The 21774-nt window shown below is 42.3% G+C and overlaps 2 protein-coding genes across 2 annotated transcripts; both read right to left on the reverse strand.

The window, feature by feature from the left end:
- Window positions 1-2794: 2794 nt before the first annotated feature.
- On the reverse strand, window positions 2795-3727 carry LOC139643443 (odorant receptor 131-2-like). Its single transcript, XM_071518589.1, has one exon. It carries the CDS (start codon window positions 3725-3727, stop codon window positions 2795-2797), a length of 933 nt encoding a protein of 310 aa, XP_071374690.1.
- Window positions 3728-20439: 16712 nt separating this feature from the next.
- Window positions 20440-21408, reverse strand: LOC139643444 (odorant receptor 131-2-like). The gene has a single exon (XM_071518590.1). The coding sequence runs from the start codon at window positions 21406-21408 to the stop codon at window positions 20440-20442; it is 969 nt and encodes a 322-aa protein (XP_071374691.1).
- Between the last annotated feature and the right edge of the window lie 366 nt (window positions 21409-21774).

Raw genomic sequence — 21774 nt, forward strand, 5'->3', positions numbered from 1 at the left:
CATGAGACCTGGTATGAGCCAAGTAGGATGCGATCAAGGAGTGTGCAGATCCTGTAATGCCAAGTTCAGAGAGGATGGAGAGAAAGATTTGGTGGTCAACTGTATCAAAATGAGTAGACATGTCAAGGAGAATAAGGACAGAGGGGAGAGATGAAGCCATGGCCACCTAATCTTCAATCTTCTCCTTTTGTTTAGGCGATATTCAGTCCTTTTCTCCTCAGTCAGCTGCACTCCTTGGTCACAGATACTGCAACAGGTGGGGCAGTCTGCAGTTCTAGCCTCCAGAGAGGCAGGGTCAATCCCATATTTCTTCAGGAGGATCTTCAGTTGGTCTTTCAGTCCAATTTTTTGCCCTTTTTCTGGATTTTTCGAGGGAGGCGGCATCTTGATGGTGTGGCCAAGCCACCTTAGCTGATGGTGAGTGATAGTGGCTTCTATGCTTCTGCTGTTGGTCGTCTGTAGGATTGTTGATTAGGATTAGGATTGTGTTGTACATGGCTGCCTGCCAGGTCGCTTTAAGGATGTGCTGGAGGCATCTGATGTGAAAGGCGTCTAGTTGAGAGTCCATCTCTCACATCCATAAAGGAATGTGGAGATGAATACTGCCTGATAGACTGCTACTTAGGCAAGTGGTTGCAGTTGTTGAAGACCCTCTTTCTGAGCACCCAAAAGAGGAAGAGGCTTGTTTGATGCAGTTCTGAATATGCTGATGAAAGTTGCAATCATGTGATAGGACGCTACCAAGGTATTTGAAGTGTGGTACAATGGCAAGTGGAGAGTCAAAGATGGAGAAGAGGGGCTCTTGAGGCGGGGGAGATGCTTACCACTGACACAGGACCTGTGTCTTTGATATGTTACCCTTCAGGCCCTTCCTACTGTATGCCCTTACAGCAGCTGCAAGGGTAGACTGGAGAGCAGCCCCAGTGTGTGCCACAAGAGCACAGTCGTCAGCATACTGAAACTCCAGGATGTTCTCCAACTTGAGCTTTGTGGCAGCCTGCAGTCTCCTGATGTTGAAGAGGTTCCCGTCAAGCCTGAATTTCAGGGTTATCTCACTCTCTGCCTCCGTGGTATGTAACACATTCTGATACCATGCCACTGACTGTGACTCTGATCATCATTCCCTGATGGATTTGATGCAGGATTTCCACAAACCTCTTGGTACAGCCAAATTGCAAAAATACCCTCCAGAGTAGATCACGATGCACTGTGTTGAATGCTTTGGAGAGGTCCACAAAGGCCATACAAAGGTCTTGCTTCTATTCATAGCACTTTTCTTGTAGTTGGTGAGGCATGAAGATCATGTCCACTGTGCTTCTTTTCCCCCGAAAGCCACACTGAGACTCTGGCAACAGATCTTCCATAAGGTGTGTCCATATGTCTGCAAAGCATGATCTTGGCAAGATCCTTACCAGCAACCTAAAAGAGTGATAAACCTCTGCTGTTGCCGCAGATGGACCTATCCCCCCTCTTTTTGTAGATGGTAATTAGCATCTGATTGGTAGGCATTTTTCAAATTTGGCACAAACATAGCACACCCCGTTAAGCAGGGGTCCAAACTGTTTGGTAGCACTTCGGCCAAAGGGGGTGCTATAACATGCAGTGAAACTTAAACGGTCAGCCCCGCTGCCCTGTTTGACCTAGACACTTGAAACTTTGTATATAAGTGTCATTTTGCATGCTGAACAAATTTGCCTCAAGGTCTGGGTATATTTTCTGCCATCTTGAAAATTTTGTGAAATCTTTGACAATCTTCTTCTCCTGAAAAATAAGTCCAAATGACACAAAATTTGGTATGCATGGTCCATGGACATGCCCAAACATAAACAATACTTTGCATAATGATTGGGTAAAAAACCTATGACCTTGGAACTTGGTGGGCATTAGTGACTTGTACCAAGCTTGGTGTTGATAGCCCAAAGAACGACAACACAGTACGAATTTCTATTTGTGCTAGAAATCACAAGTTAACAGCACCTACTCTTAAAGGAATAGTTAACCCAAAAATGAAAATTCAGTCATTATCTACTTACCCCCGTGCCAGCTGAAACTCGGGTGAAGTTTGTTAGTCCATTCAACAGGCCTTGAGCTCCACAGCAGAACGGTGTAGAAGCCTTCTTCAAAACAACAGAAGTTGCTGGGGACCTGACTTGACGGTTCAAAAAATAACGGAAAATAACCATAAAATGGCTCCATGCAGCTTGTCCTAGCTGCATGGAGCTCACGTTTGCGTGCACCTGAGATACGAGAATGAGGAGAACTACATGTGTAACTCTTACTTGAATTACCAGTAACAAGACTTCCGGTTTGGCCGTTTAGCCTTCAAAATAAAAGCAAGATTTGTAATCGTCAAATTCAATAAGTGACCACTCATATTAATGTTTGATGTCATAATAATAATGAAAAAATCCATAAAATGTGCCTTTAAACGCTGCATGTATTACACTGTGCAGAATACATACAGAACAGAGACTAAAGTGGACTACTACTTTCAGCTTTAATTATATTTGCATCCCTCCACTGCTCTGGGATGTGTCTGTGCCTCCAGACCTCAGTGATGAAAAGCAATATAGTTTGATTGCAGAGGTATCCCCCCTGCTCAGGCTTTTAACCAAAGACCCATTCAAATCAAAATCACTTATCAGCCGAGGGAACCCATGGCTAAAAAAACCCCCACTCACTTCCGGGTTTTAGAACTCAAAATTGGACCAAACAACAATAGGGAGGTAAGACAAGAAGGCCAGTAGTTTGAAAGTTTGTAATAATCAGTGCTTTTCCAAAGATCCAGCAGGCATCATGGGCGTCTGAGGCAGAAGCTGAGGTGATACATGAGGACAGGTCTGATGGTTTGGTCTCTCAGGCCATATATGAGGCAGCTGAGGCATCTGGGTGAACAGAAAAGGCAGAAGAAAAGAACATAGTGGATGCGTACGATGGTGACTCGGTCGACTCTTCCGTGGAGGGCTGTCAGGATGGTGGAGACCAGCGTGGATGCGAGAGTCAGACCCAGCTGGATCAGGTGCAGCAGGACCGTCTTATGAGCCTTGCTGGCCGAGGTTTTGTCTGACGAGGCTGACCTGGCGGTGTTGATCACGCCAATGTACGAGCAGATGATGACCGTGCCTACGGATACAAACACCACACACATGAAGCCCTTGTCAAAGTCACGAAAAATCTTCAGCCGGAAGACGGCTTCCTTGGAACAGAAACCCTGCATGAAACGATGGAAAGGCATGGAGTCCAGGGAGACCAGCATGAGCAAGCGGAGAAGCATGTACGCTGAGCAAACGGCCCAGGCAGCGGCGACCGCAGCAATGGTGTTCCTGATGGTGACAATGCTGGCATGCCTCAGTGGGAAGCAGACCGCCACATAGCGCTCCAGGGACATGATGGCGAGGTTGAAGGGGGAGATGCCAGTGGTGAGTATCGCCACCAAAGTGATGATGAGACAGACGTAGCGTGCCATGTACACCCTGGCCGTTGCTAGGATGTAAAGTAACTGGCCCAGTGCCAGCTGGACGGTGTCTGCAAAGAGGAGGCTGAACAGCAGGATGTAGCGGGGTGTTTCAGTGAAGACCTGCTTGCTCCTCAAGGTGAACAGCATGACAGCATTAATGTAGAGGAAGATTAAGCAGGGTGAGACCGACAGAAAGCCGTAGAGCCCCTTTACCAGCTCCACCTCATACTGCTCACTGGTTGAAGAGTTTTTCCATGACTGGAAGGACATAGATACAGACTGCATCTGAAAGAGACAGACAGAGAGAGAAACATATTTTATTTGGATACTCCAATGCTGATACTCAACTTACTATCAAGTGTGTGACTAAAATGTCTACTGAGTTTAGGGTGACTTTCACAATAGTTTGAAGAGTAGATATTCAATGTCAGGTTTAGCGTTAATCTTGGGGTTAACATTAGGATAAGGTAATGTCTAGGTTTACAAATGTTAGGGTTAGGTTTTTGGCTTAAATGACTCTGTAGAGATTCAGCAAATAGACAACAGACAATGAGTATCATTACATGCACACTAATAATTCAGTTTTAATCCGATTAAGGCAATACTCAGACTATAGAAACTGTCATCAAAACACCCTTATCTGATTGCCTTTATTAGGTTAAGATCAAAATCAAAGTAGCAGAACAGAACCAAGGCAGCACAGCTAGATTTCTGCTCAATTGCTCATGGGGTGCTGGGGTCGCTGCTGTGAGCCATTCAGTCCCTGTACACTCAGAGCGAGAGCTGTGTTTGCCTTCTTGGCATTAAGTCAAGCACGTTCAAGATAGGCATCGGACTCCAACAAGGGTGCACCTTGCCCCCGCTCCGGTTTGTGATATTCATGGACAGGATATAAAGCCACAGCTGAGGTCTGGCGAGAATCCAGTTCAGTGATATTAGGGTGGCTTCTGTTTATGGATTGTGTTGTCCTACTGGCTTCATCAGACTGATTTCCGATTTGCACTGGATTGATTTGCACCGAAGTGTGACATGGGATGAGGATCAGCACCTCCAAGTCTGAAACCATGGTCCTCTCTTGGAAAAAAAGTGACTTACCCCTGGTGTTTTGTAATGAAGGGAGAGATAAGCCACAAAGCAAAGCTCTCGATTTACCAGTCGATATTGGTTCGGACCCTCACCTATGGCCATAAGCTCTGGGTAGTGACCGTAAAAATGAGATGGATAAAGCTGGCCGAAATGAGGTTCCTCCACATTAGTCTGCATGACAGGGTGTGGAGTTCAGCGATCTGAGAGGAACTTGGTATTGAGCCGCCGCTGCTCCACATTAAGAAGAGCCAGTTGAGGTGGTTCGGGTACCTGATAAGGATGACCCCGACCGCCTGGAACGAGACCCTGGTGTACACCGAGGACATGCTGGAGGGACTACATCTCCCAGCATGCCTGGGAGCGCTTGAGGAGCTACAGGAGGAGCTGGAGGAAGTTGCTGGTGAAAAGGACTTCTGGGCTGCTTGGCTCGCCCTGTGGCCACCACGACTCTGCCCCTGATGAGCAGCTAAAACATGGATGGATGGATGGAAGGTATAACACAGGCAGAAATTGCATCCACAATCAACTACTTAAGTCACAATCTTAAGAAAAATATTTTTTTGGTATTGAATGATAAGATAATATTGTAAATCGTGATCATGAGAAAACAAAGCTTGATTAAGTTGTGATCTCGATATCCGAGATTAAAAAATATAAGAGCAACCACGGCTGCTCTTCCAATGAGCAATAGACCAATTATTATATAAATCCATATAAACCCAGTTATTAGAGAAATCATCTTACTTTAAACCATGTAAACAATATAATTGAAATATTGACTTGTATTGGTGTGCATGCAAATGTGCTCATTTTGTTGAACAGCTGAGTATCAACATTGTACTATCAAAATGAAGTGCTACCCATTTTTAAATTTTTGTTTCTTATTTCCTTTCCTTCATTTTTCTCTCTTTCTCTCTCTCTTTCTGTCCAGTGCTTTTGCCTGATTTTATTACCTGTTTTACCTCCTTACATGCGTGTGTGTGTGTGTGTGTGTGTGTGTGTGTGCTGTAAAACACTGTTAGATTGCATCCAGAGAATAGGAAAGGCTGAGGATGGCACATATACACGTGTGCTGTGCATATTTGTGGAGTTCCAAAATGACATATCATCACTCTCGAGTGAAAACCTTGTATTCTCAAAATGTCAACTTTTCAGGAACTAAGAAAACACCCTTGTTTTTAGCTTGATGACAATGCATTTTAGATTTTATCCAGTGGGGTTTTGAAAGGCTTGTAGAAATTTCTCAACCCATACAGGAGCAGGTAATCCTTCAAACAAAGCATTAAAGTTGCACGGAGTTACAAGGCTTTTAAAACAGCGATATCTACCATTTGAAATAATCCCTGATGTGACAGTAAAAATCCCTGTTGAATATTATTGAAGTGATCACTTCTCCTGAAGCTTTCACTTGGAAAATAGTAGAACTTTAGAAAACGTGGTCTGTGTTTGTTTGTTTTTTGATAAATGGATGGTCATATAGGCTAGTAACTTTTTATCAAAACAAAAAATATATATATATACAGTATACATATATATGATTTTGGAATGAAAGCTTTCATCAAAGCAAATATATTAACAAAGCAAATATATTAATCAGCTATAACAGAGAGAATACTTATACGCCTGTCTCCTTTCAGGCCCATTAAACAAACTGAAATAGTACATGACTATGTTAATATTATCATAACCAAATAACTTGTAATGTAAAAAACAATGTTAATAATAAAAAATAAATTCTGTACAAAAAGATTCACCTTTTGTTTGTCCTGAAGTCAGCTGTGCTGCTTCATGCTTGAAGGTTGGTAGTTTTTGCACGGAGGAAACCGAGCTGACTCTTATGAGAAGTTTAACATTCACTTCACACCTTCTCACGTCAGTCTAGCCACCACTGACAGTGAGAAACAAGTAAACAAGTCGTCCCCTATGAATGATGCATGCACCCTTTGGGCCAATCAGTAGGCAAGGCAAGGCAAGGCAGCTTTATTTGTATAGCACATTTCATACACTGGGGCAATTCAAAGTGCTTTACAGGGTGATAAAAATACAGTAAAGGTAAAAAGTGCAAAAATACAGACAAGAGATACAAAAGATAAAAGACTTAAAAAGTAAACTAGTGCAGTTCAAATCAAATGAGATAGAAAGATGAAAGAACACAACAAATACAACAAATACTTCCACTTTTAGATGCACATTGTGAGTGAACCCATATGTTTTTCTGTAATTTTCTTTTCCCCTGTCCTTCCTGATTCTACTCTTGATCTGATATTTACGTCAGATCTCACTGCCTAAGGCAGACGAGAATCACAGATTCTCCTCTTGGTCAAAAACCTCACCATCCAGAGATGGATGAGAATCATACAGGGTAAAGCTCTGTCCCCCCCACATATAGTGTTCACTCATGAGCAAGTAAGCATTACCTGGACAAGACGAATGAAAATTCGTACTTGCCCGTGTCAGCTCTGTTGGGATCCTGAACAGAAAGAGTTTAAATTAAGGTTATTTAAAAGCTGAGCTGAAAAGATACGTTTTTAGCCATTACAGGGTAGAGTAGGCAATGTAAAATAAGAAAGTTTTTAGCTTTGACTTAAAAGCGGTCAGAGTCGGGGCCTGTCTAATATCATCTGGGAGGTTATTCCAGGTCTGTGTTGCATGATAACAAAACGCTGCTTCACCGTGTTTTGTTCTAACTCTTGGGACAGCCAGTAGGCCAGCCCCAGATGTCCTAAGGTTCCTAGAAGGTTCATATGGCACAAGCATGTCAGAGATGTATTTGGGCCCAGAGCCACAGAGTGATTTGTAGACAAGCAGCAAGATTTTGAAATCAATTCTCTGAGTGACTGGTAGCCAGTGTAAGGATTTTAGAACTGGTGTAATGTGGTCGTATTTCTTAGTTTTGGTCAGGACCCTGGCAGCGGCGTTCTGAATAAGTTGGAGTTGCCGAAGAGCTTTTTTTGAAAGCCCTGTGAACAGACCATTGCAGTAATCCAATCTACTGGAAATAAAGGCGTGGGTAAGCCTTTCTAGGTCTTGTTTGGACATTAGTCCTCTGACTCTTGCAATATTTTTTAGATGGTAGTAAGCTGACGAAGTTACCGATTTGATGTGGCTATTGAAATTTAAATCTGAGTCCAGGATAACGCCAAGATTTCTGGCTTGACTCTTAGTTATGAGGGACAGGGAGTCAAGGTGAGAGCAGACATTCTGTCTTTCTTTCTGTGCTCCAAAGACAATTATCTCGGTCTTATCTCTGTTTAGTTGGAGAAAATTTTGCCGCATCCAGTCATTGATTTGTTCGACGCAGTGACACAGAGTTTCAACAGGTCCATAGTCACCTGGTGAAAGTGATATGTAGATTTGCGTGTCATCTGCATAATTATGGTAGGCTACTTTATTATTTTGTAGGATTTGGCCTAACGGAAGCATATAGAGATTGAACAGGAGAGGTCCCAAAATGGACCCCTGTGGAACCCCGCAGGTCATGGCCATCTGCTCGGACACACAGTTTCCAATGGAGACAAAGTACTTTCTGTCATGAAGATATGACTTGAACCACTTAAGGACAGTTCCAGAGAGTCCCACCCAGTTTTCTAATCTTAGTAATAGAATTGTATGGTCCACAGTGTCAAAGGCAGCACTAAGATCCAACAGTACTAAAACAGAGACTTTACCTGAGTCATTGTTCAGGCGAATGTAATTTAGTACCTTTATGAGTGCAGTCTCAGTGCTGTGATGGGGCCGAAATCCTGATTGAAAGTTATCGAAGCAATTGTTCAGCATTAAAAAGTTACTAAGTTGTTGGTGAACAACTTTTTCAATAACTTTACCTAAAAACGGTAAGTTTGATATCGGTCGATAGTTATCCAGTACAGTAGCATCAAGACTGCTCTTCTTTAGGAGCGGCTTAATGACTGCAGTTTTCAAAGCCGTTGGAAAAATGCCAGATTGGAGAGAATTGTTAACTACAAGTATTAGTTCTTTTGCCAGGCTGCTCAAAACTGTTTTAAGGAAGCTAGTGGGTAAAACATCAAGGCAACAGGTGGATGATTTGAGATTTGACACAGTTTCTTTGAGTGTTTTATCGTCAATGGGATTAAATTGTGTCATACCAACCAAGTTACATCTGGGAGACTGCAGTGATGATGCTTTTTTGTTTGGCATTGAGGAGTTCATCGCATGTCTGATGCCTTGAATCTTGTCATTAAAAAAGGATGCAAACTCGCTACATTTGCTGGTAGAAACTAGTTCTGGGGATATTGGAACTGGAGGGTTAGTTAACCTGTCAACGGTAGTGTGACAAAGTGGGTGAGAACTCTCCTCTACTCACCACTTGTCCCTTACATAGTCATCTTATGCAGTACACCAGCTTATTTCTGTATGTGTCCATGTGGTTATAATTTACTATTGCTTTTGTAACATTGCATCACTTACTATCCCGGGTTTGTTTGTGGTAGCATTCGGTTACAGTTCACATCAAAGCACATGAGTAAGTTAAAGCAAACACACAACCATAAGTTAGTTTAAGTTACCTTTATTATGTTGCAAGTTGGAATAGTGTTTAAGTGTTTGTTCCTTTGTTCATACTTACATAGTGTGTTCCTTTGTTCAGACCCACCATGCAGGACTACTGTTTGGGAAGGGGCCCGCCCAGCATTTCCTGATTTTATGGTATTAGTGATGTCATGCTGACATCACTGGGCCAGACCAAGTGGAAGGGTTTTCTTTTTTTGTAGGAATGTTTCTTGGGGTTTGTTTAAGGCATTCTAAAAGTAATGTTAAGATTACTTACCTTTTAAAGAGCCATTTAGTAGTGTAAATGAGCTTGTAAGTGAGTCAAGAACATCGTTTGATTTCCTTGTATTAAGGTTACTGTGTAGGTCAACCTTTGTATATTATGGTACTGGCTGAATTAGTCTGTGTGTGAATTGAACGCCCTATAAATTCAGAAGGGTTTGTGCTCCTGGGAAGAGGGGAGGCCGTGCTGCCACAAACACGTGCCGTTTGTTTGATTTACCATGATTTAACTTTAAGAGATTATTTTTCTTGTGTTTTTTTTTTGTTATTTAGCCTGAGTTACATGTGTAATGGCGAACACTGTAAATAAATATGCACCCCTGCAAACTCAAGATGTCTGCTGAGTCTGCCTACCTACCACTTTCCTTGCCATCCGAGCTAGACTACCTTACAGGTAGAAAATAAGATGCGTGAATTGTTACTGTTCTTGTTGATGATCTCAGCGAAAAATTATTGCCTAGCGCTTTTCAAGTTCAGACTGTAAATATGTAATTTTTCTTTATAGATTTCAAAGTGAATCTGGAGGCTTGATTTACGCCATTTTCGCTCTGCTTTCCGGCACTCCCTTTTCTGTGCCCTTACAGAATGAGTGTTTCTCCATGGTGCCTAGTAAACAAACATTATAGCGCTCCCCTTAGGTCTAATCAGTGGAATTAGAATAAATAGCAGATTGGAGTGATTACACACATCATTCCCTCATGCTGGGCTCAGATTACAGGAGTTTTATAAACTCCTAACCGATTTTGAAATCGGTTTGCATCACGCACAAAATAGGAACTCACACTACAAGTTTAGAAAATTACGGTGCATCACACACTACAAGATATTACCGTAAGATTATGTAACCCCCTGGGTTATTTTGTTTACAAACCCTAGGATATTTTCCTTGTTTTCTGTGTGTATGTAATATAGTGTTTAAATGTCTGTAACCATTTACATGGGGAGTAGTGTAATTTACAGATAACAGTGAATGCAGCATAAGAAGTTCGGTTGAAAGGTACAGTTGGTTACACGTGGGGAAGTGTTACAAACTAGCCTGCTTATTCTAATTTCACATCCTATATTGCTGTTTGTTGCATTCTACCTCTTATTGATCAGTCATGAGGCAACGTGAAGTTCCTTAGCTACCGTTGGCTGGGGAGAACAACAACAGAGGGTGAAGTAAGGGTGTGTGAGAGAAGTTTGTTGTATTTTTTTTTCGATGGCCTGCCGTCTTTCGGTGTGAGGGCGGAGAGAAGCTCCAGAAATTCAGTGTGTATACATGAATGTTATTGCTGTCAATGCGCTTTAATAAGTGTAATATTGAAGTTGTGAAACACAGTGAGTTGCAGTCGCTGCTATGTTAAGTCAATGCACTGTGTTCAGTGTCGAAGTTTAGTCTGAGTTTTCGGCTAAGTTAACAGCTAAGATAACAGCACGCTATCGCTAAGCTAGCGCATGTGGACTTTGGACTTCATTGGCTTTGGTGCTAACCTTTAGCTAGCACCCTAGTGGATATCATCAGGCCGACAACGGACGAGGGGAAACCCGATTGCACACGGGGTGACCAGGCAAAGTCCAGCAGCACCTCTGGCACCAAGGGAGGAGAGCCTTTCCTCATCGATTGTCAGGGAACTGGCGAGAGGAGCCGGCGTTCAGTTGCTAAAAGACTGAGATAAACTGGACTCCTGGTGGGTGAGTAACCTTGATTCTGTTCTAAACCGTTCCCTATTACAGAAATAGTGCACTATATAGTGTATCCGCCATTTTCTACTAGTGTCCGAATTCTCAACGGTGCGTCACACGAATATCCAGCACATTTTTTTTGACGCAATGATATTTACTGTAGTGTCCGAAATTTTGTTCGGTCGTTGCCCATGTAGTTCACTATATGATAAACACTACATGGGGAATAGTGAGTGAGGGAATGAGTGAACCATTCCGAATGCAGCTCCTGTTTTCTTAGATCAGGGGTGTCAAACTCATTTTAGTTCAGGGGCCACATGCGACCCAATTTGGTCTCAAGCGGGCCAGACAAAGAAAATGATTGCATAATAACCTATAAATAACAACACCTCCAAATTTTCCTGTTTCTTTTAGTGTAAAGAAGTACAGGTACATTTTGAAAACATTCACAGTGAATGGACCATCCATTTACAAAACAGATGATGAACAGCCTGAGATGTCTTAAGAAAAAATAAGTGCAATTTCAACAACATTATATCTCAGTTTTTCCACATTCCATAAAACAATTGGTGGACACGTTTAGGCTACTGCTCATTAAAACTGATGGCAAGGATAATGACAATACTCTGCTCAGTAAAATGAGGAAAACACATAAGAACACATTTTCACATAGGGTTATCTCAGCTACCATAGGCCTATCAAACAAATTATCAAGTCTACTGTCTGTAACTGCATTACAATTGACGGCAGCTGTGCAGTTCTTCTCTATATTCAAGGGTAATGAAAATAGTTTACCATTTAGTGATGAATACAGAAAACATGAAATAGGCTACTTACTATTTAACTTGCTCCTGAAACCTGGCACCTCTTAGCCTTCACAAGTGCATCAATATTAGGTGTCAAATCCTGAGCAGTTGCCAATTTCAGTATGTCATTTAAGTGCTTGTGTGTGAGCCAGAAAAAGCTTGTTCACAAAGGTAAGTAGTCCCAAACATGCACAAAACTTTTGCAGCCAGGGCTGTCAATTTGGGATACCCCGGTAAGAGATACTGATAAAATGTGTCCAAGCCCACTGAGGCAAATTTGTTCTTCAAATCTGTATCACATTGCAAGTCAATTATCTCAAGTTGGATGTCCACAGGCAGATCAGAAGCCTTGACTGTGAATGGCGAGCGAAAAACTTTGAATTCTGTCTCAAGTTCACCAAAGACCTGAAACCGTTGCTGAAACTCTCGCAGCAATCCCGTAATCTTGTCTTTGTACCGATTCATGTCAGCATCAATTCCAGCAGCGCGCACATTTCTCAGACGGGGAAAATGAGCAGGGTCACCATCTGACAGCTGCGTCTCCCACAAAGTCAGCTTCAGTTGGAAGGCGCGTATGCTGTCATAATACTGTGTGACAACTTTGTTGCGGCCTTGCATCATTTTGTTCAGATTATTCAAGTGGTCTGTAATATCCACCAGAAATGCAAGGTCCTGCATCCATTCTGCATCCTGTAATTCGGCCACTGGTTTTCCCTTTTGTTCCATGAATTGTCCAATTTCCTCTCGTAAATCAAAGAAACGCATCAGCACGGCTCCTCGGCTTAACCACCTTACTTCGGTGTGGTATGGCAGGCCATGGGTAATGTCTTTGTCACTAAGAAGGCTGTCAAACTGACGATGATTCAGACCTCTGGCTCGGATGAAATTAACAGTTCTGACAACCACTCCCATGACGTGATCCATTCGTAACGACTTGCAACACAATGCTTCCTGGTGCAAAATACAATGAAAAGTCCAAAAAGCATGCCCTCCATTTGCAGCCTGTACTTTCTCTCTGAATTTTGTCACAACACCTGCCTTTTTCCCGATCATTGATGGTGCGCCATCAGTAGCCAGGCTGATAGCGTGGGCCCAATCCACCCCGATCCTATCCAGCGCTCCAACGAGACAGCTGAAAATGTCATTCGCTGTTGTGGTGTCTGTCATCGGCACCAACTCGAGGAACTCCTTGGTGACGGTCAATGTCTTATCAACACCACGAATGAATATAGCCAGTTGAGCAACATCTGTAATGTCCGTGCTCTCGTCAATTGCAACCGAAAATGCAACAAATTACTTAACTTTGTCCTTAATTTGGCTGTCCAAATCCCCAGAAAGATCCGAAATCCTATCTGCCACAGAGTTTCTCGTCAGGCTGATGTTGGCAAAAGCCTGTCGCTTGTCAGGGCACACGATTTCTGCAGCCTTCACCATGCATGTCTTCACAAACTCGCCCTCAGAGTATGGCTTTGATGCTGATGCTATTTCGTTAGCAATAAGGTAGCTAGCTTTCACAGCTGCATCACTGACCTCTCGGCTACGACTAAAAACAGATTGTTGTTTCTTCAAACCCGCCAACAATTCATTTATCTTCTCTGTTCTCAGTTGTCCTTGCAAGTTGTTGTATTTTTCGCCATGATGAGTCTGATAGTGGCGCTGAATATTATATTCCTTGAGCACTGACATGTGCTGTGAACACACCAAGCACACTGGCTTCCCATTTATCTCGGTGAAGAAATATGAACTGGTCCATTTGTCTTGGAAAACCTGACACTCTATGTCCACTTTTCTCCTTTTTGACAAACACGTTTAATTTTCCACCGACGGCTCCTGCATGAACATGACGCTTGGTAGTGTTGTGTCACGTAGCCTACACGTAGGCAAGTGGGATCTATTTTACAACATAATAGCATATCCAGGGCCTGCTACTCTTATTAGGACAGCGCGACCCCCAGTGGACAAGTCAGGAATAGCAGTGCATTTTATTGAAAAATTAGAATGAAGGACTTCTCAGTGCAATTTTCACACTTTGCAAAGTCATCCCGTGGGCCGGATTGGACCCTGTGGCGGGCCGGTTCTGGCCCGCGGGCCGTATGTTTGACACCCCTGCTCTAGACCTTATCACCGAGTTCGGGTGGGTGTCAGGATATAAGTTAAATTTTATGAAAAAAATGTTTTTGACTAAAAGCGTTCTATTCCCCATAAATGATAAAGCACGTCAACTGTCGTTCCAGAACTTCCCTTTTTCCGTTAGTAAGGACAGCTCTACTTACTTGGGTATTTGTGTCACTTACAAGTACAGGGATCTGTTGGACAATAACTTTAAAATCAGGCCAAACAAGACATGGAGAGATGGTCAACCCTACCCTTGTCACTTGCTGGTAGGATCAATTCTGTGAAAATGACTATCATGCCCAGATTGTTATTTCTGTTTCAAGCAATCCCAGTCTTTATTCCTAAATCCTTTTTTAAGGAATTAAATACATGCACGTCTACTTTTATTTGGAATAAAAATGTTCCCCGAATAAGAAAAGAATATTTGGGAATACAAAAGGGGAAGGTGGTCTGTCTTTACCCAATTATTTGTATTATTATTGGACGGCCAACATCCAACAAGTTGATGTTTTGGGTGTCTGATTTATCGGATGATGAATTTCCAGTTTGGTCTCTTATGGAGCAGCATTCAAGTAATCCAGTGTCACTCCGCTCTTTAATTTGTGCCCCACTACCCATAAGTAAATGCTATTGGACGAATAACCCAATTATTCATGGTTCTCTAAAGCTATGGTCCCAGTTTAGAATCCATTTTAAACATAAACAAGCTCTTATTACTTCCCCAATTCTGGCAAACGTCAATTTTGCTCCATCTCTCATAGACCCATCTTTTCAATTATGGCATAGGAGAGGGATCAAGTGTGTGAAGGACCTTTTTAAGGATGGGCACTTTATTTCTTTTGAACAGTTAAAGAAGGACTTTAATATTCCCCAGTCAGGTTTCTTTAGATATTTACAGGTACGTAGTTATGTCAAAACACACTTCTCTCTAACAACCCCACAGAGTACCTGGATAGATGAATGTTTGAACATGGATCCAGTTGGCAGGGGTCTGGTGTCTGTATTATATGACAATATTCAGAGGGTCGCCTCCCCATCACTCAATCCCTTAACGAGGCAGTGGGAGGAAGAGTTGGGTATTACTATATATCAGACATAAATTGGCAGGCCGCAATTATATTGGTACACTCATCATCAATATGCATTAGACATGGGTTGTTGCAGTTTAAGGTTCTGCATAGGCTACATCTATCTGCAAGTAAGCTGGCCAAGTTATACCCTGATTTAGACCCAACCTGCATCAGGTGCAGTCGAGACCCAGCTAACCTCAGTCATATGTTTTGGCTATGCCCCAAACTGACCCCATTTTGTATTTAATACCTTTTTTTCATATATATGCAATACGGTTATTGATCCTAACCCACCCATAACAACTCACCAGGCTGAGGCTATAGCATTATCTACCTTACTTGCTAGACATCTGATACTCCTTAGTTGGAAGAAAGTTATGCCATCTCACAAGTGCTGGGTGGAGGAGATAATGTCCCATCTTAAACTTGAACAGCTTAAACACACTGCTGTTCTCTACAGCCAAACACATTGACTTAAATAACCTGCATATCGCCACTTTGAACGGATCCAACATTGATAGAGTTACAGAATATATATATCTTGGTATTTGGTTATCTGTATTTGGTATCTTGTCAGTAAACTACAGCAAAAAATTGGCTCCTTGTACAGACTCAGAACTAGCTTAGCAGAAAGGTTGTTGAAGCAATTTTTCTGTCTATTTTGGATTATGGGGATGTGATTTATAGGCTCGCTGCTGCTTCCACCCTTAGGCCATTAGATTCAGTATATCACTCCGCTCTCAGATTTATCACTGGTGATAGCTATGGTACTCATCATTGCATCTTGTATGAAAAGGTTGGGTGGTCATCTCTGTCCAAGAGACGTAATAAGCATTGGTACTTATTCATCTATAAAGCCCTTATTGGTAAATCACCTTCTTATATCATGTCAATGTTAGACTGGAACCTTGGACCCTACCAAACCCGCACAAACAACTGGCTCATGCTCCAAGTTCCTCAAGTTAATTCTGAACTCGAAAAAACTGCTTTTAGCTTGTGTGTTCCAAATACATGGAATGATCTACAACACATCCTAAAAATCAATGCTCTCGTAAACTTTGGTCATTTCAGAAACACAAACCTTCCCCAATCTGTATGCACTTGTTTTTAACTGTTTATTCATCCTTTACTGTTTCGTCAGGTTCTTTTTGTTGTTTTGTCTGGCTTTGTTTTGTTTTATCCTTGTAATCGCGACATCATTGTAAATGAGGGCCACCCTCAATGATTTATTCGAGAAATAAATAAAGGTTGAATGAATCTGCTGTAAAATATCATTATGGTTTAAATAAGATATTAATTGGGTAAAAACATTTTTTTTCTAAAACCTTCGATAAAAATGGCAGTTTAGAGATGGGTCTAAAGTTACTGAGATTAGATGGATCAAGGCTGGGTTTTTTTAAGGAGAGGCTGAACTACTGCATGCTTAAAGCTAGAAGGAAAAGTACCTGTGGCCAGAGAACTGTTGACAATAGACAGAATGCTAGGACCTACAGTGTCAAAGACGTCTTTGAGCAATTTGGAACAGCAGAAGAGCAAGTAGAGGACCTCATTTGCGAGACTATCCTTTAAAAACAATAAAGAAATTGGTTGAAAACAATTTAAAACAGCTGAATTATCTGACATAACAGAGAAATCCCTGTCAGCAGGGGAGATCTAACATCTTATATTTTCAACCTTTTGAGTAAAACAAACAAAAAATTCCTCACAGTTCTCTGTGGAGGCTTCAAGGCTATGGCTGGGCAAAGGGCTAATGACAGAATCTATGGCTTTGAACAGAACCTAGAGTTGTGACAGTTTTTAGATATAAGGTCTGAGAAAAATGCAGCTCTTGCATCCTTTACCATTTTCTGATATGTGAGCATTCAATTTCTCAAAATGTCATGGAAGATTTGTAATTTATTAGCCTTCCATTTACGCTCAGTTTTTCTACATTCTCTTAGAAAGGCCTGAGATTTATCGTTGAGCCACGGAAGAGCTCAAGATTTTGACCTCCTGTTTTTGAGAGGAGCAATGGAGTTGAGTGCTACCAAACGGGCTTGATTAAAATGAGTGACTAGCTCATCAGTGTGACTGTGGGATGTCATGAAAGATATATCACTGTGAGTCACCAAGAAAGCCTCAGAGAATTTGGATGCAGAAGTTGTGTTAAAAATGCTATGAGTGGAGAGGATAGCTTTGAGGTAGAAGGAAGTATCTTTGCATCAAGTACAATTGCCTTGTGGTGAGACACACACATATCCTTTGTCTCAGGATTATTTAGGGGCAAACAAAAGGAGAGTACAAGGTCAAGAGCATGGCCCTTTACATGAGTAGGTTCACTAACAGATTGAATAAGGTTAAAAGACTTGATAAGCTGCATAAAATCTGTGACAAGCGCATGTGATGGGCAACACACATGGTTGTTAAAATCACGAAGTATTAAAATTCTATCATAGTTAGGCACAATGAGAGACAGAAGGTCTCTCAGAATTCCTGGATGAAATCATGGTTCAGTTTAGGGGGTCTGTAGACCAAGACACATAGCAAGGGAGCCTTACCATTTACCAGGAAACTAAGTGATTCAAACTTGGGAAAAGTGCCATTAAAGATAGGGGAACATTTTATGTGATTTTTGTGAACAACAGCTACCCCACCACCATGACCAGATAGCCTGGGTTGAAGGAAATGAGTAAAACCTGGGGGTGCAGCTTCAATCCATGGAGTAGAATCACCTAGACTCAACCTTCTAACATTCAAGAATCTGACAACAAAACAAACCTGACAACTGGGTTGGAGGTGGGAGTGGAAGTTGATGGCTGACAAGGAATATGAATAAGGTTATTTACATTGGCAGCTGTTGGTTTTTATCACACAGGGAGTTGCTCTAAGTCTATGGTAGGAAACAATAGTATTGATGGGGATTATGGGGACATTGGCTTGGAAAATGAATTTCCTACCACACCAACGTCTCATGCTGTGAGGCAGGAGTCCATGCTATCAGACAGCATGAGGGCCCCCCTCCTGTTTGGGTGAAGACCATCATACTTAAGTAAAATAGGTCTCGCCCAGAACAGGTCAAAGTTATTCATGTAAGGAAGCCCAATGGAGGCACAGTGGTCCTTTAGCCATGAATGAAGTCCAAACAGTCTTGACCATCTCTCTATACTTCTCCGGTGCATGGGGAGGGGGCCTGAGATGAGGATTCGCTTTCCTGTGTCAAGAAGAGCAGTGATTAGTGTATAGAAGTCTGCCTTTAAGACTTCTGACTCTCACGCTAATGTCATTGGTGCCCACATGGATGATGATGTTGTGAATGTTGTTGTAGTTGGACAGGATGTGGAGTAGCCTGCGGTGAATGTCCCGCACCAGGGAAACAGTGGACTTTGTAAGAGCCTGAGGAAGGGGGCAGCTGAACATCCTGGACCATGGAGCTGCCAATCACCAGAGTGGATGTAGCTGAACCCAGTTGGGTCTGGGAGTGAAGCGGGACAGAAAAAGCTGACAGCAAAGCGACGGAGATAGTGCAACGCCAGTTTTTTTGCTTGGTCCTTGCTGCAACTTGCTGTAAGTCGGTTTATACGGAAGCTAGGCCAACGGTACCAAGGAGACTTTATATTATGGAATGGTACACATAAAAATGGCCGCCGTTCTGACCATCCAACAGCGTTGATTTGAATGGGAGGGAGTGTTCTATCCATTAAAATACTGTGGTTGGTGAGCTGTATGCTTGGTGGAGATGACAGAAAAGTGCAACACTGCGGTCTCCCAGGATGCCCAGCAAGAAGCTGCCAAGCAAAAGGCCAGGGGGTGGAATTAGTGGGGAGACCAGGGTGGGCTGAGAAGGGGAGGGGAATGGGGGATGTCTGGGTAGCAGTGGTGGTAGTAACACATGGCAACAAATGTCTTACTAAACATTAGCAAATGTTTAATGAATGTTATTTGCTGCAACTTTAGATTGGGGGCTGCCAAATGTCTACAACTGTTTAACAGATGGTATATATAAAATATTCTAAAAAATATTTTATAATAAATGAATAAAACAAAATACTTTGTTGAGCATTTAGATATCATCAGTTAATGATGAACAAATAATTTGTTCATCATTAATTAAGAACAATAATGACTTCACATGCTCCCTAGGAAGTTACATGTTTTACAAATGATTTATTAGCAAAAGTATTCTTGACTTATGAATCAAATACAACGATTTAACTAATGCCATTACTAATGATGTACTCATTTGGTATAAATTATTAAGATAAAATTGATAAATCATTGATAATTATGAATTGATGATTAACTCCACATGAACTCATCATTAATTCATTGTTTATTAAGGGCTTATAAACATTCATTATTGTGTTACCAGTGTTACCAATATCAATTGTTAGATGGAAATGTATCAACAGTCTCGAAACTAAGCTTAACATGACAATGTTTATTTAATAACTGATAAAATTCAGTTATTTCTATTGCAGCTTTGTTTGGTATGTTTACCCTTCATTCCCATTTTAAGTATTTTCAGTTAAGGGGAATTGTGTACCGGGGTGAGGAATTGGACCCAAGTGCAGAAAGGAAGCAGGAGATCAGGAAGTCGTTTTCAGGATGTGTATTAATCAAAAAAGTGAACAACAGTCAGCAAAATGTAGGCTACATCAAACTAAGGACTGACAAATGGACTTAACTCTAACTCTGGCAGAAGTAGCATCAAATGAGCAGGCTGAGCAGGGAAACAAAGAACAACAGGCCAACAAACAAGTGGAACAAAACATAATTAACACAGGCGCAAATACTCAAACTAAAATAAAACAGTCTCTGCTGCCATCTATTGGCAGCCTGAGGTAGGTAGGAGCAAGAACTGCTAAAAATAACTGCTTAATTGTATTCATTTCATCTACCTTTTTGATGCCTTTTTTAGTTTTGCATACAAGTGGTACTTGTACTGTTATTGAAATTGCACTTTATAATTTATAATTATTTCTGAATTCACATTAACAAGATTTGGTTTGGCAAATCCTGCTTATTGACCCCTCATAGAAGTGTGTGTGTGCACGCACACATGTGGCATACTGTATCTCTGAATACAATATGATGATAACATGTGTTAATTAAGTTAATTATGACTTCACTTTATGTAGGTGTGCCTTGAGTTTGGGTTTCACCTTTGGTGTGCCTTAGCCCCAAAAAGATTGAAAACCACTGCTGTAGCCTACTCAGGAGATGAAGGGAGGGGTGGGGCCGTGGGACCTAATGGATTGGAGTAGACCAAAGCAGTTGGCCAGACAGGGGAGAGAGAGGCTGACAGACGTGAAGGATTTGGTAGATACACATTTGAAGGATGTATTTACGGTCTATGGATGTAACCCCTGGGATCGTATCGGCCCAAATGTCGAGACTTCTGGTGCTCCAGATGGCCAGTCTGCTATTGGAGGCAAGATAAGAAGGCCAGTAGTTTGAAAGTTTGTAATAATCAGTGCTTTTCCAAAGATCCAACGGGCATCACAGGGTGTCTTAGGCAGAAGCTAAGGTGATACATGAGGACAGGTCTGATGGTTTGGTCTCTCAGGCCATATATGAGGCAGCTGAGGCATCTGGGTAAATTGATGAGGCAGAGGAACAGAACATAGTGGATGCGTATGATGGTGACTCGGTCGACTCTTCCGTGGAGGGCCGTCAGGATGGTGGAGACCAGTGTGGATGCAAGAGTCAGACCCAGCTGGATCAGGTGCAGCAGGACCGTCTTACGAGCCTTGCTGGCCGAGGTTTTGTCTGACGAGGCCGACCTGGCAGTGACGATCACACCAATGTACGAGCACACGATGACCGTGCCTACAGACACAAACACCACACACATGAAGCCCTTGTCAAAGTCGTGAAAAATCTTCAGGTGGAAGAGGGAATCCTTGGCGCAGAAGTCTTCCATGAAATGATGGAAAGGCATGGAGTCCAAGAAGACCAGCATGAGCAGGCGGAGAAGCATGTTCACCGAGCAAACAGCCCAGACGGCGGCGACCGCAGCAATGGTGCTCCTGATGGTGACAATGCTGGCATGCCTCAGTGGGAAGCAGACCGCCACATAGCGCTCCAGGGACATGACGGCAAGGTTGAAGGGGGAGATGTCAGTGGTGATTACCGCCACCACGGTGATGATGAGACAGACATAGCGCATCATGTACACCCCGGCCGTTGCCAGGATGTAAAGTAACTGGCCCAGTGCCAGCTGGACTGTGTCTGCAAAGAGGAGGTTGTACAGCAGGATGTAGCGGGGTGTTTCAGTGAAGACCGGCTTGCTCCTCAAGGTAAACAGCATGACACCATTAACGTAGAGGAAGATGAAGCAGGGCGAGGCTGACAGGAAGCGGTAGAGCCCCTTCACCAGCTCCACCTCATACTGCTGACTGGCTGAAGAGTTTTCCCATGACTGGATGGTGTTGGACATGCTGATTGGTCACAGACAAGCCTGTCAGCACAGATACACACTGCATCTGAAAGAGACAGAGAGCGAAACACTTTGGTAACACTTAATTTGGATACTCCAATGCTGATACAACAGTTTACTATCAAGTGACTATAATGTGTTACTAAAAAGTCTACTGAGTTTAGGGTGACTCTCACAATACTGTGAAAAGTAGATATTCAATGTCAGGTTTAGCATTAATGTTAGTTACGTTAGGATAAGGTCATGGCTAGGGTTACAAATGTTAGGGTTAGGTTTTTGGGTTACAATGACTGAGTATGTTTACATACAGGCAATTAAGGCAATACTTAGACAATAGAAACTGTCATGAAAACATGTTTATCTGAT

Source organism: Centroberyx affinis, unplaced genomic scaffold, assembly GCF_046629955.1.
Source record: "Centroberyx affinis isolate AG114_WGS23_722 - 3 ecotype Tasmania unplaced genomic scaffold, CSIRO-AGI_Caff_v1 ptg000612l_1, whole genome shotgun sequence".
Taxonomy (NCBI): domain Eukaryota; kingdom Metazoa; phylum Chordata; class Actinopteri; order Beryciformes; family Berycidae; genus Centroberyx; species Centroberyx affinis.

Excerpts from the sequence above, each read along its gene's own strand:
- LOC139643444 (XM_071518590.1), bottom strand. The coding sequence starts at position 21,408 with ATGTCCAACACCATCCAGTCATGGGAAAACTCTTCAGCCAGTCAGCAG.
- LOC139643443 (XM_071518589.1), bottom strand. The coding sequence starts at position 3,727 with ATGTCCTTCCAGTCATGGAAAAACTCTTCAACCAGTGAGCAGTATGAG.